Source organism: Rhinatrema bivittatum, chromosome 6 (genome assembly GCF_901001135.1).
Source record: "Rhinatrema bivittatum chromosome 6, aRhiBiv1.1, whole genome shotgun sequence".
Taxonomy (NCBI): Eukaryota; Metazoa; Chordata; class Amphibia; order Gymnophiona; family Rhinatrematidae; genus Rhinatrema; species Rhinatrema bivittatum.
The window spans coordinates 175,188,336-175,202,711 of NC_042620.1; the positions used below are offsets into that span (position 1 = coordinate 175,188,336).

A 14,376-nucleotide genomic window follows, 5' to 3' on the forward strand; every position below is an offset into this window, starting at 1 on the left:
CTGGGGGTCCAGCGGGGGTCCGGGAGCGATCTCCTATGCTCGCAACATCGGGGGACAGGAACCAAAATAGCGCCGGCGCCATTTCTAGCAAATGCACCCGTGGCCCGAGAGTGGAACATCACACCGGGACCCCCCCCCACTGGACCCCAGGTAATTTAAGACATTTTGGGGGGGTTCGGGAGGGTGGGGGATTTATTTTTAAAGGGTCGGGGTGGGTTTTAGGGTTGTTTTAGTGTGCCGGTTTTCCCGCCCACCCCCTTCCCCTCCCCCTTCCCCCGATTTACGATTTTTGACGATAAATTGGGGGAATTCCTATTATATATCGCCTCTAATGATTTTTGACGATTTAAAATATATCGGATGATATTTTAAATCGTCAAAAAATGATTCACATCCCTAGTATATACTGTGAGAGATGTAACCAAACTGGAAGGAGGAAGGGCAGCAACTGATTTCTTGGAAGGAAGGGGGCCTGCAGCTGTGTTTGCTCGCTCCTGGTCTGGGGTATGCTCCACTACTTAGCTAGTTATTTAGAAAAATGTGAAATTTATGTTGGAGGTTTTTTTGGCTGAGTTCTGCCAGATCACATGATATACCTCTGAAGGGTCAGTTTGGCATGCTTTTGGGAACTGTTGAAACAGGGAACACAAAAGAGTCAGCTATTCCATGGGCTTGTTTTGAAAAAAAAAAATCCCCTGGGTTGATATTTTCCTGCAATCCACCCCTGGATCCCCTCCAATTTTATCACCCCAGGGTTGAGTCCTTTCTATGGAGAAAGCTGGTGCTTGTGGCCTAGGCAGTGAGATGTCTCCCTTTCCTCTGTGTAGCTGTGTAGTGTGGTGCTGATGCTGGATGGGACAAAAGAAATGTAGGACACAGGTCTGGGTGTTCAAAAAAATGACATTTACTGATTTCCTTAGAAAACAATAGAGATGTGAATCGTGTCCTCGATCGTCTTAACGATCGATTTCGGCTGTGGAGGGGGGAGGGAATCGTATTGTTGCCGTTTGGGGGGGTAAAATATCGTGAAAAATCGTGAAAAAATCGAAAAAAACGTAAAATCGCAAAACCGGCACATTAAACCCCCTAAAACCCACCCCCGACCCTTTAAATTAAATCCCCCACCCTCCCGAACCCCCCCCCAAATGACTTAAATAACCTGCGGGTCCAGTGGCGGTCCGGAACGGCAGCGGTCCGGAACGGGCTCCTGCTACTGAATCTTGTTGTCTTCAGCCGGCGCCATTTTCCAAAATTTATTTATTTTATTTAAATTTCTTATATACCGGCATTCGCGATGGGAGTCGCATCATGCCGGTTTACAAATAACAAGGTGTGACAACAGAATAAATACTTAATAACTTAAAAACATTAACAAGTGATAGAAGAATAAGGTAGCAGTTACAATAAAACAGGGATAAAATGCAACTTGGAATGAAGAGAAGGCAAAAGAGAGATTAACACTGAGATAACAAAATGGCGCCGAAAAATGGCGGCGGCCATAGACGAACATGATTGGACGGCAGGAGGTCCTTCCGGACCCCCGCTGGACTTTTGGCAAGTCTTGTGGGGGTCAGGAGGCCCCCCCCAAGCTGGCCAAAAGTTCCTGGAGGTCCAGCGGGGGTCAGGGAGCGATTTCCTGCCGCGAATCGTTTTCGTACGGAAAATGGCGCCGGCAGGAGATCAACTGCAGGAGGTCGTTCAGCGAGGCGCCGGAACCCTCGCTGAACGACCTCCTGCAGTCGATCTCCTGCCGGCGCCATTTTCCGTACGAAAACGATTTGCGGCGGGAAATCGCTCCCTGACCCCGCTGGACCTCCAGGAACTTTTGGCCAGCTTGGGGGGGGCCTCCTGACCCCCACAAGACTTGCCAAAAGTCCAGCGGGGGTCCGGAAGGACCTCCTGCCGTCCAATCGTGTTCATCTATGGCCGCCGCCATTTTTCGGCGCCATTTTGGAAAATGGCGCCGGCTGAAGACAACAAGATTCAGTAGCAGGAGCCCGTTCCGGACCGCTGCCGTTCCGGACCGCCGCTGGACCCGCAGGTTATTTAAGTCATTTGGGGGGGGGGGGTTGGGGGGGGGGGGGGATTTAATTTAAAGGGTCGGGGGGGGGTTTTAGGGGGTTTTAGTGTGCCGGCTCACGATTCTAACGATTTATAACGATAAATCGTTAGAATCTCTATTGTATTGTGTTCCATAACGGTTTAAGACGATATTAAAATTATCGGACGATAATTTTAATCGTCCTAAAACGATTCACATCCCTAGAAAACAATCAAGTTCAGGGTGAAATAGTTGGCTTTACAGATGAGTGTCCTTTTCCTCTCTGAATAAGTACTGTGACCCAGATTCCTGGGGTTTCCCAATTCTCTTGGAATGAGAACTTAGTGATCCCCACTCTACAGGGATCATATCCTGTGAGGGAAATCCCCTTAAAAAGTTTTTACCATCCTATCTGAACTCCAGCCATCTTCAAAATGATACCCAGCCTGCTCCTGTGTCCCAGGGGGAAGCTCCTGTGGAGGGTATTCTCTGCAGAACGTCTGTCTCCTCTCTTGTTTTATTGAACCGCTCAGAAGGAAAGGTCTTGATATGAAAAGATTAGGCTTCCTGCCCCATCTCCGAATGAGAGGAGGGGGTGACAAAAAGAGAATATTTTACCAAAATGTCCAAACCTTTCTGGGATAACACTGTCACTGCAGCTCGTTTCTGTTCTGGAAGATCTTCAGTGACCTGGCCTCTGGATCCAGGGGGTAACCTTCACCAAGAGCACCAGGCTGCAATCTAGCAAAACAATCCTTAAAGTAGTCAAAGATCCTAATACAGTCTCTTTCTCAAACTGGAGGCAGATCCAACCTGGCGAGGAGTGCACAGGAAGGAATATTCCCCTAATGAAGGCCTCACAAAAAAAAAGCCCCATCCAAAAGAGAGCTCCTCTCTCTTCCAAACTCCTACTCAAATGCTACGCCTGATCTAACCCTAGTCCCTAGTTATAAACAGGGTCCACCCATTCAGCTGCCTCTAGGGGAGGAGCTACCAAATGGTATTTTCTCTAGCTGGTTATCATCTGTAGGGACTAGGTAACATCTAGTGGTCAACTCATAGGAAGGCCACACTTCACTACTGTACTCTTCCTATTTAATGTTCTGGTTGGATTTACACAACATGAGTAAACAGGCTAATTCTTGTTTTTATTCTGGTGTAATGATTTTATCTGTTCTGTGGAATTCACTAGTGAGAGGTTGTTTTAGAAGGGCATAGAATTGTGGTTTCGGGGACCCTGTCTAATCTCCCACTCAAGCTATGAACATGAAGATAAATCATATTAGTAAATATAATTTCTCATGTGATACTCCCCATCGTAAGCAAAGGGGTAATTCATAGTCTGGTCCAAGAGGGGGGCCACACATTTTTCTCTCTGGATATAGAATCTGCTTTCTCCGTCACTGTTGCAGAGGCGTCTGAACAAGACTGTGTGGGATTCTGAAAGCTAATGAAAAATATTATCAATATTGAAAAGTGAATGAATTTTGGTCCAGTAAAAGATATAAAAAGCTCCAAAGTAAAAGCAACAAATGAGGGTACCAAAAGCTCCTTTTTGATAGTACAGTCAGGCCGTGGCACCACGACAAGCCTGATACAAGTTTCACAAGAAGAAGCATTTTTTTTTTTTTTTTTTTTGTGAAACACGAATCAGAATGTGTTACAGTGCTACTTCTTAATTCCATTGACTGACAGAAGCTCAGTCCAATAAAACGTTTTTACATTTTCCAAGTTTTGGTAGCCATATTTGTTGATTTTGCTGCAGTTGCTGTTCTGGTAGGGGCACTTTAGTTTCTTTCTTATTCATAGAGGGGCGGATTTTAAGAGCCCTGCTCGCCGGTGCGCCTATGTTCAATAGGCCTACTGGCGCGCGCAGAGCCCCGGGACTCGCGTAAGTCCCGGGGTTTTCCGAGGGGGGCGTGTCGGTGGCGGGGACGAGTGGCGCGCCGTTTTCGGGGCGGGCCCGGGGGCGTGATTTTGGCCCGGGGCGGTCCGGGGGCGTGGCCGCGCCCTCCGGAACCGCCCCCGGGTTGCGTCTAGGCACGCCAGCTGCCTGCTGGCGCGCGGGGATTTACTTCTCCCTCTGGGAGGCGTAAATCCCCCAACAAAGGTAGGGGGGGGGTTTAGACAGGGCTGGGGGGTGGGTTAGGTAGAGGAAGGGAGGGGAAGGTGAGGGGAGGGCGTTAGCGAATTCCCTCCGAGGCCGCTCCGATTTCGGAGCGGCCTTGGAGGGAACGGCGGCAGGCTGCGCGGCTCGGCATGCGCCGGCTACACGGAATAGGCAGCCTTGCGCGCGCCGATCCAGGATTTTAGCGGCTACGCGCATATCTACTAAAATCCCGTGTACTTTTGTTGGCGCCTGGAGCGCCAACAAAAGTACACGAACGCGCCGATTTTGAAAATCTACCCCAGAGTGTAGCTACATGCTCCAAAGTACCCAGTTTTACACATTAATGCCAAAGTATCCATGTGCAGAACCAAAGACATTTATTTATTTACTTATTATTTGAGAAGCAATGAAAATGTGTGCTGTGTACCATTCGCCCTGAAATGATATGCCATTTATTTTTCTCTACTTCTGCTTCGCCTGTTTCTTTAAAGTGAACTCCCAGAGATTCCTATGGTGATCATCCAGTATGATCCAGCACCACGTATGACAACCATGTTTACTCTCTTTGCCACAGATCTGCGCCCCTTGGATATTTTGTCCGAGGGAGTTCCTTCTAGTGGAGCACAGTGTGGGATACGAATGATCCAGGTTCAGGGGGCTCGTGGATTCCTTTTCTCCGCATCTGTCCACCCACTCAGTTTCCCATCGTCACAGCTTTTCATTAATTGCGGCCTCTTTCCAGAAGAATTTTCCATCGTCATTACTTTGAAAGTTACCAGCATTCCACCCAAGGTACTGTAAACAATTTCACTATTTATATGAAGTGCCACTGTTTAGCTGCTTGTGTTCAGTAGTGCACAGTTGGCTGAGCAAGGAATTCTGCTCTTTCATCAGGTCCCTGGTAACATAATTCCTTCTCTTATAACTCTGGCAAACTGTTATCTTGCATGAATGCGTTACATTGAAGAAAGATATGACACGCGAAAACTAACATAGGACTGTTGAAACTCTAAAATATCTGTACACCAAGTCCATCTTCTGTGATTATCGAGGCCCAGGGACTGAGTTTCACCTTGTGCACTCTTTGAGATCTTATTTGCCATACTGTAAGGACTAGAACCTTGTTTATGTTTTGTTTATATTGTAAGTTGTTTCAATCTTCACCTGTGAGACCATTCCATGTACTATTTTCAATCTGGTTATCATCAGGGAGTCATTATGCATTGTCTATATTTAAGGTTCATGTGTGCAGGACTCCAAAGCATACCAGTTAAATAAAGAATTAATACCAAAAAACTATCTTTAAAATGTCTTAAAATCTATCACAGAGTTCTGGTGACATGATTCCCCAGGAGATCAAAATTGAAGCCTTAATTTTAATCAGCTGTTGGGGTCCAGACCTGCTACTATGTAATATTTCTCTTGACCAATTAGTTATGGCCGTGTTTATAAACCTCTTCAGCTTGACAAGTGTATGTTGCCTCCCTCTTTGGTTCTTCTGCTGTATCAGTTGCTGTCTCAGTATTGAGACTCATTTCCAGAGTGTTTCAGGTCTAAGAAGGCTTCAGTACTCAGACCAGCTAATGACATTTGAAATGTAGAGTGCTCCACTCCATTCCATACTCTCTGTTTTTTCCCAGTTTTGTCAGTGTCTACTGTCCAGGGTAGAGTGCTACTAACTAAAAAAAGGAGGACATTTGTTGCACTGTTTCAGAAAAATGAATACATCTTTACCGTGATTGAAGATAAGAATGACAACGTGCTAGTGGGACTCAGGTATTCTATGAATAAACTTCACTTCCTGTTCTGGAGCAAAGACATATTTAATGGCTGGCAGGCCCGCGTGACTTTTCGAGGCATCGCTTTAGCAGATAACCGATGGCACACACTCATCATGGCTGTGTCTGGGCATTCCTTTTCGCTAACCATAGATTGCAGCATGCCCTTAGATGTGTAAGTATAAGAGATGCAATACAGTAGTTTTATTGTACAACATAAGTATATATATTTTGAATTACTTCAGTGGTCATTCTGAGGGCAATTTTCAAGACATTTATCTATAAATGGCTATTTACCCTGTCTGCAAATAAAAGACATGCATACTTATACCTAAATTTTTATGGAGGTATTCCCAGGGTGCAGTTAGGTTGGGGGAGGCAACATTGTTTGTACTTTCAAATTTTCAAAAACATGTGCACTGTTTTGGTAAAAAAAAAAAAAAAAAAAAAGCATCCATAGGTGCAAATTTCTGCAGGTATGTGTTCCTTGTGTAATTTTCAAAGAGAAAGTACACACATATCTTTTCTTTGAAAATTGGTGCAAAATTGGCACACTTTTCACCTGCCCAGAGTCTTGAAAATTGTCCCCTATACTTCTTGGGTGCCAAAGGTACTTAGCCTTGTCAAAAGTCCAGTTTGTCAATATATTTACAGTGAGAAAACTTTGTGTTCTGTATTACACATAAAAAATATTATTCAAAATAACTTAAAGCAAACAAACTTATCTTTATGTATATTCAGGTGCTGAGTCAGATGCCCACACACCTCTAAATCTCCCACCTACTAAGCATATAGTTGTCCAGCAAATTATTTATTTAAATACTTCTGGTTCTTTAGACATTTTACTGAGCTAGGGGGGTGTATTAGTGGCCTTTTAAAAGCAAGCTAGCCACCTAACTACAGAATTAGGCAGCTACATCAGTCCCTTTGAAAATCTAGCCCTAAAGATAAGATCCAACCTAATGATAGGTATCAACTATAGTTATTGCTAACTTAAGGCTAGATTCATCAAACTATTGCATGTGATAGGAAGAGGGGTGTGTTTTATGGTAATAGCCTATATATTGCAACATGTGCTATCTTAGGGCCTCATTTTCTAAAGTATCGCAAGCCTGCGATACTTTAGAAAATCGTGCTGGCGGGGGCTGAAGCGGGGGGGCGGTCCAGCAGCGATCGAACCACGATGCGATCGCTGCCGGCATCACGCCCAATAACTACACCATAGAAGGTGTAGTTATTGGGCGCAAAATAGCCAGTGAAAAGGGCCTTACCTTTCCGCTGTGCGCGCCGTCCTCGCGGAGTCGGCCCCGGTGATGCCCCCGACTCCTCCTCTTCCGGGGCTGACTCCGCCCCGATTTCAGTAGCGCAGGCCTGTGCTACTTTCGCTAGCTATCGCAGGCTTGGGCTAACAGCCCAAGCCTGCGATAGCTTTGGAAAATGAGGCCCTTAGTGCTTTGTATAGGTATTATCACAAAGTGTGTTAACTTTTTTGCAGTAATACCACAATTATTGCATTTCCTACCTGCAACCACTGGGGGGGGGGGGGGGGAGAGAGAGAGAGAGAGAAACTATCTATAAGGCCCTTGTAGTAGTTAGCTATTTATATTTCTATAGGAGGCCCATCTAGTAACTCGAGGTGAGGTTTAGGTAGTAGTGTAGGGGTTAGGGGCCATTTTGACATGCAGAGTGAGAAATGCGAACAGAACAGTAGAGAGTCCATCAAGCTAGGTTGAGAGAATATTGTACAAATCTCATCTTTGAGTGAGTTTCCTCACTCCGAAGGACATCAAATCTTCACAAGAGTGTACTGTTCTGTTCGTACGTCTCACTCTGCATGTCAAAGTGGCCCCTAACTCCTACACTACTACCTAAATCTCACCTCGAGTTACTATGTGGGCCTCCTATAGCAGCATAATAGCTGCTTACTATGGTCTCAGCCCAGAGGCTCTCTCTCTCTCTCTCTCTCTCTCTTTCTCTCACATCTCAGATCCCTCCCCAGCCCAAAAATTGCAATTTGCATTATGGGCATATCACACAGCTTAATGCCAATGAAAAAGGTGCAGTTAGCTTTGCGAAGCCAGCCCACTTTTACAAAAATCCTCCCCTTTTAAAAATTAGCATCACACCATGCGATATAGTGCTTTTTGCATGCGAAAACGCCATATCGTGAGTTGGAAAATAACCCCCTTAGTAAATGTAGCTATCAATTGGAGGCTAACTTAGCAGTCTAACTAGAAATGGGAGGCTAATTAAAGACAAGAAGCTAACTTAGAAGCTTTGTTAAAATAGAAAGCTTACTATAGAAAACCTTCTAACTAGCAGGCCAATACAGTACAGTGCGCTCCGACGGAGCGCACTGTACTGTATTGGCCTGCTAGTTAGAAGTCGGAGGGTGCACAGAAAAGCAGTAAAAACTGCTTTTCTGTGCACCCTCCGACTTAATATCATGGCGATATTAAGTTGGAGGTCCTGAAGGGTAAAAAAAGTAAAAAAAACAAAAAACAAAACAATTTAAAATGGGCCAGCGGCTGGCGGGCTGAAAACTGGACCCTCAATTTTGCCGGTGTCCAGTTTCCGAGCCCGTGGCTGTCAGTGGGCTCGAGAACAGACGCCGGCAAATTTGAGCGTCTGCTGTCAAACCCGCTGACAGCCGCCGCTCTGGGCTAAAAGCGCCTCTTTTTGACTGTTTCTACTGCACCACCTAATTTGAATACTGAATCGCGCGCACCGGTGAGTGGCTGGTGCGCGCGCCAGGAGAGCAGGCATTCGTCCGCTCTCCTGCGGACTTTACTGAATCAGCCTGTAGATGATTAGTTTGTGTTTGAAAATTTTCTTAAAGTAAGCCAGCTCTAAAATAGCCATCTCTATGTCTGCTGACTGCTTTCTGAAAATCTACCTCCTACTGTATTGATGGCTTTGCATAACCGACTGCCAGTAGAGAGTGCATATGTTTTGGCTCAACATGCTAGTTCATAGGCCCAGAGAATTTGCCTTCTTGTGAGGTCAAAACTTGGTAAGCATTCGTCTCTTGTCCCCAAGAAAATGGATATCTAGCATTAGGCCAGACAGAAAGATATTTTGTAAATACCTTACACCGTGTTATGTCTGGTTTGGCCGTTCAAGCAATGAGACCTAAGCTGAGGTGATTTGTCAAGCATGAATGCTGTGCAACATGACTCAGTGGTCCGACACTTAAGAAAAAGGTGCTGGTAATTACAGAGGTGCAGAACTGATCTGAATCTGTAGGCAGTAATTACAGGGCTGTGAATTCACAGGAAGTCAGTCATTTAAGCTTGTCTGTGTCCTGTAGGTTGTGTATACTCTTAACTGTAGCCAAGTTTTCTTCATTATTTGCTGCGCAGGTCACCAGAGGCAGGCAGAGCTCTGTAGTCTCAATGCGTGGATGAGACGATGGTGCAAGGAAGAGGGATTCAATTTTGTTAGGATCTAGGGAACCTTTTGGGGAAGGGGGGAGTCTCTTCCGAAGGGATGGGCTCCACCTTAACCAGGGTGGAACCAGACTGCTGGCGCTAACCTTTAAAAAGGAGATAGAGCAGCTTTTAAACTAGAACAAAGGGGAAAGCCGACAGTCGCTCAGCAGCGCATGGTTCGGATAGAGGTATCTTCAAAGGATATTAATGATGCATTAGAATTAGGGCATGCCGACAGTGAGGTTCCAATAATTAGAAAAGTAGTCCAAGTGCCAGTAACTAAAACCTCACCTGAGCTAAAAAATTCTAACTTATCCCTATCAATTAAAAAGCAGAATGAAAATACAAACAAAAAACAAACTTTGAAATGTTTGTATGCTAATGCCAGAAGTCTAAGAAGTAAGATGGGAGAATTAGAATGTATAGCAGTGAATGATGACATAGACTTAATTGGTATCTCAGAGACATGGTGGAAAGAGGATAACCAATGGGACAGTGCTATACAGGGGTACAAATTATATCGCAATGACAGAGAGGAGCATTCGGGAGGAGGTGTGGCGCTTTATGTCTGGGATAGCATAGAGTCCAACAGGATAAACATCCTGCATGAGACTAAATACAAAATTGAATCTTTATGGGTAGAAATCCCTTGTGTGTCAGGGAAGACTATAGTGATAGGGGTATACTACCGTCCACCTGGTCAAGATGATGAGACGGACAGTGAAATGCTAAGAGAAATTAGGGAAGCTAACCAAATTGGTAGTGCAGTAATAATGGGAAACTTCAATTACCCCAATATTGACTGGGTAAATATATCATCGGGACACGCTAGAGAGATAACGTTCCTAGATGGAATAAATGATAGCTTTATGGAGCAATTGGTTCAGGAACAGACGAGAGAGGGAACAATTTTAGATCTAATTCTCAGTGGAGCACAGGACTTGGTGAGAGAGGTAATGGTGGTGGGGCCGCTTGGCAATAGTGATCATAATATGATCAAATTTGATTTAATAACTGGAAGAGGAACAGTTTGCAAATCCAAGGCTCTCGTGCTAAACTTTCAAAAGGGAAACTTTGATAAAATGAGAAAAATTGTTAGAAAAAAAACTGAAAGGAGCAGCTACAAAAGTAAAAAATGTCCAAGAGGCGTGGTCATTGTTAAAAAATACCATTCTAGAAGCACAGTCCAGATGTATTCCACACATTAAGAAAGGTGGAAAGAAGGCAAAACGATTACTGGCATGGTTAAAAGGGGAGGTGAAAGAAGCTATTTTAGCCAAAAGATCTTCATTCAAAAATTGGAGAAGGATCCAACAGAAGAAAATAGGATAAAGCATAAATATTGGCATGTATGACATTGATAAGACAGCTAAGAGAGAATATGAAAAGAAGTTGGCTGTAGATGCAAAAACTCACAGTAAAAGCTATTTTAAATATATCTGAAGCAGAAAGCCTGTGAGGGAGTCAGTTGGACCGTTAGATGATCGAGGGGTTAAAGGGGCACTTAGAGAAGATAAGGCCATCGCGGAAAGATTAAATGATTTCTTTGCTTCGGTGTTTACTGAAGAGGATGTTTGGGGAGGTAACCCGTAATGGAGAAGGTTTTCATGGGTAATGATTCAGATGGACTGAATCAAATCACGGTGAACCTAGAAGATGTGGTAGGCCTGATTGACAAACTGAAGAGTAGTAAATCACCTGGACCGGATGGTATACACCCCAGAGTTCTGAAGGAACTAAAAAATGAAAATTCAAACCTATAAGTAAAAATTTGTAACCTATCATTAAAAGCATCCATTGTACCTGAAGACTGGAGGGATAGCAAATATAACCCAATATTTAAAAAAGGGCTCCAGGGGCTATCCGGGAAACTATAGACCGGTTAGCCTGACTTCAGTGCCAGGAAAAATAGTGGAAAAGTGTTCTAAACATCAAAATCACAGAACATATAGAAAGACATGGTTTAATGGAACAAAGTCAGCATGGCTTTACCCAGGGCAAGTCTTGCCTCACAAATCTGCTTCACTTTTTTGAAGGAGTTAATAAACATGTGGATAAAGGTGAACCGGTAGATATAGTATACTTGGATTTTCAGAAGGGCGTTTGACAAAGTTTCTCATGAGAGGCTTCTAGGAAAAATAAAAAGTCATGGGATAGGTGGCGATGTCCTTTCGTGGATTGCAAACTGGCTAAAAGACAGGAAACAGAGAGTAGGATTAAATGGACAATTTTCTCAGTGGAAGGGAGTGGACAGTGGAGTGCCTCAGGGATCTGTATTGGGACCCTTACTTTTCAATATATTTATAAATAATCTGGAAAGAAATACGACAAGTGAAATAATCAAATTTGCAGATGACACAAAACTGTTCAGAGTAGTTAAATCACAAGCAGATTGTGATAAATCGCAGGAAGACCTTGTGAGACTGGAAAATTGGGCATCCAAATGGCAGATGAAATTTAATGTGCATAAGTGCAAGGTGATGCATATAGGGAAAAATAACCCATGCTATAATTACACAATGTTGTGTTCCATATTAGGTGCTACAACCCAAGAAAGAGATCTAGGTGTCATAGTGGATAACACATTGAAATCGTCGGTTCAGTGTGCTGCGGCAGTCAAAAAAGCAAAAAGAATGTTGGGAATTATTAGAAAGGGAATGGTGAATAAAACGGAAAATGTCATAATGCCTCTGTATCGCTCCATGGTGAGACCGCACCTTGAATACTGTGTACAATTCTGGTCGCCGCATCTCAAAAAATATATAATTGCGATGGAGAACGTACAGAGAAGGGCTACCAAGATTATAAGGGGAATGGAACAGCTCCCCTATGAGGAAAGACTAAAGAGGTTAGGACTTTTCAGCTTGGAGAAGAGATGACTGAGGGGGGATATGATAGAGATGTTTAAAATCATGAGAGGTCTAGAACGGGTAGATGTGAATCGATTATTTACTCTTTCGGATAGTAGAAAGACTAGGGGGCACTCCATGAAGTTAGCATGGGGCACATTTAAAACTAATCGGAGAAAGTTCATTTTTACTCAACGCACAATTAAACTCTGGAATTTGTTGCCAGAGGATGTGGTTAGTGCAGTTAGTATAGCTGTGTTTAAAAAAGGATTGGATAAGTTCTTGGAGGAGAAGTCCATTACCTGCAATTAAGTTCACTTAGAGAATAGCCATGGTAACATGGAATAGATTTAGTTTTTGGGTACTTGCCAGGTTCTTATGGCCTGGATTGGCCACTGTTGGAAACAGGATGCTGGGCTTGATGGACCCTTGGTCTGACCCAGTATGGCATTTTCTTATGTTCTTATGTTCTTATGTAAGAAAGAACCATTCCCTGCATTAAGCGCATACTGCTGAGTATGTGCACTCTGATTTTCTGAAAGGCCAGAAACATTTGCATTCAGAAATTTAGAAGTTAAAGTTATGCTAATAGCACAGCTGGATAGGGAGAGTTTGGTTTTTTTTTAATTTTTGAATGCTAATGAAGTTTGCCTATATCCCAATAACAATGACAGCTTCCAAGCAATGTTTCAGAAAAATTAACAAAGTTTTAGTACAATTCAAAAAGAAACATTAAAGTTGATACCCTTGTATACGTCTCCCACCTTGAATACTACATTCAGTTCTGAAGGCCTTAAATTATAGGGACAACATGGAAGCAGTTAGAGAAGTTCTGCTAAAATGGACAGGACTTACAACACAAACCCTACATAAAAGCCGTAGAAACTCAAAATTACTGACTTGAAGAGAAGAGAAAAAGAAAATTTCTAATATTTAGTAGACTGGAGTAAAGTAGGAGAAAGCATTTTATTTATTTTTTTTTAATTAAAGAACAAGGGGTCATGATATGAAGCTGGAGGGCGGAAAGGTTCAGAGGAAATATTTTATTAATGAGAAGGCCGCAGACAACTGGAATAGCCTAGCCTACCCACAGAGTAGTAGTGACCAAAACAATAAGAGAATTTATGCACGCTTGAGACATACAGACACATAGAGAAGTCAGGGTTATGAGCAGCAAGCAAAAGAAATGGGAAAGGGGAGGTCTGGGAGTGGAACTGGTTATGGAAACAGATATGTTCAACCATGTGGCATGTTAGAGGCCAAAAGAAAGAGAAGACAAAGTCAACTTGCACGTTAGAGTGGTACAGATTTGGCAAGCTCCCAAGCAGAGGAGGCAAGGTCAACCGACATTAAATGGGAACAAGGCTTTGATACATTCTTAGATGAAATTGGGTGGAGGTGGCGAGTTTTCAGGCTGACAGTTGGGGGTTACCCTTATCTATTGATATCTACTATATTACTATATTATGCACTGTTTAGAATGAATATGGTACTTTGTACTAAATTTGCAGGGGTCAGCCTTCAACAGCTGGCATAGATACAATACACTTTTAACACATGGACATTGTAGCTAATATTCAAGGAGATGCTGCTCAGGTAGTATTATTTTATTTTAAATCTAGCTAATGTGAAGTACACATGCTGAAAGCTCCATATATTTTGGCAACCTGCTATTTTCGTAGGAGTTGATTTGGGGATAACATAGTGGTGTGTATTTGGGAAAATGGAACGTGTTTGCACTGTTTTCCTCTCCCTGACCTAAATGTCCCCGACTGCCAGCCAGGTCAATTCAGCAGGGTAAATTACTGGCTAAATGGTTTTGAAAACTGTTCTCCCCTGGACTGGAGGCTTACAAGATGATGTGCAGAAGAGTCGGGTGTGGTAACTTAGTGAATTAGGTAACTGATCTGCCTGAATGCAAATTCCTCTCCCCTCTCCAATGCCACTGAGTCCCTAAATTGAGGAGCCTATTTTTGTTCATTCCCTAAAAGGTGGGCGGGGACAGGGGTGGGATCAGATTGGGGGCAGGAAGTCAGGAGCTAGGTGCTGATTTTCCAGTGCCAGGAGCCTAATTTAGGTACCTAAGTGTAGGCAAATAATAGCAGGGCATACTGACCTCTAATTAGCTACAGATGAACTGAAAGGATGCTGTAACGTATGAAGACAA

At 43.6% G+C, this 14,376-nt stretch overlaps 1 protein-coding gene across 1 annotated transcript in view; it reads left to right on the forward strand.

Moving 5' to 3' along the window:
- Nucleotides 1–14,376, forward strand: part of TSPEAR (thrombospondin type laminin G domain and EAR repeats) — a 187,913-nt gene that overhangs the window by 38,297 nt on the left and 135,240 nt on the right. The window contains 2 exon segments of the mRNA XM_029606177.1: nt 4,726–4,943; nt 5,866–6,104. Coding sequence (XP_029462037.1) covers nt 4,726–4,943; nt 5,866–6,104 — 457 coding nt within the window.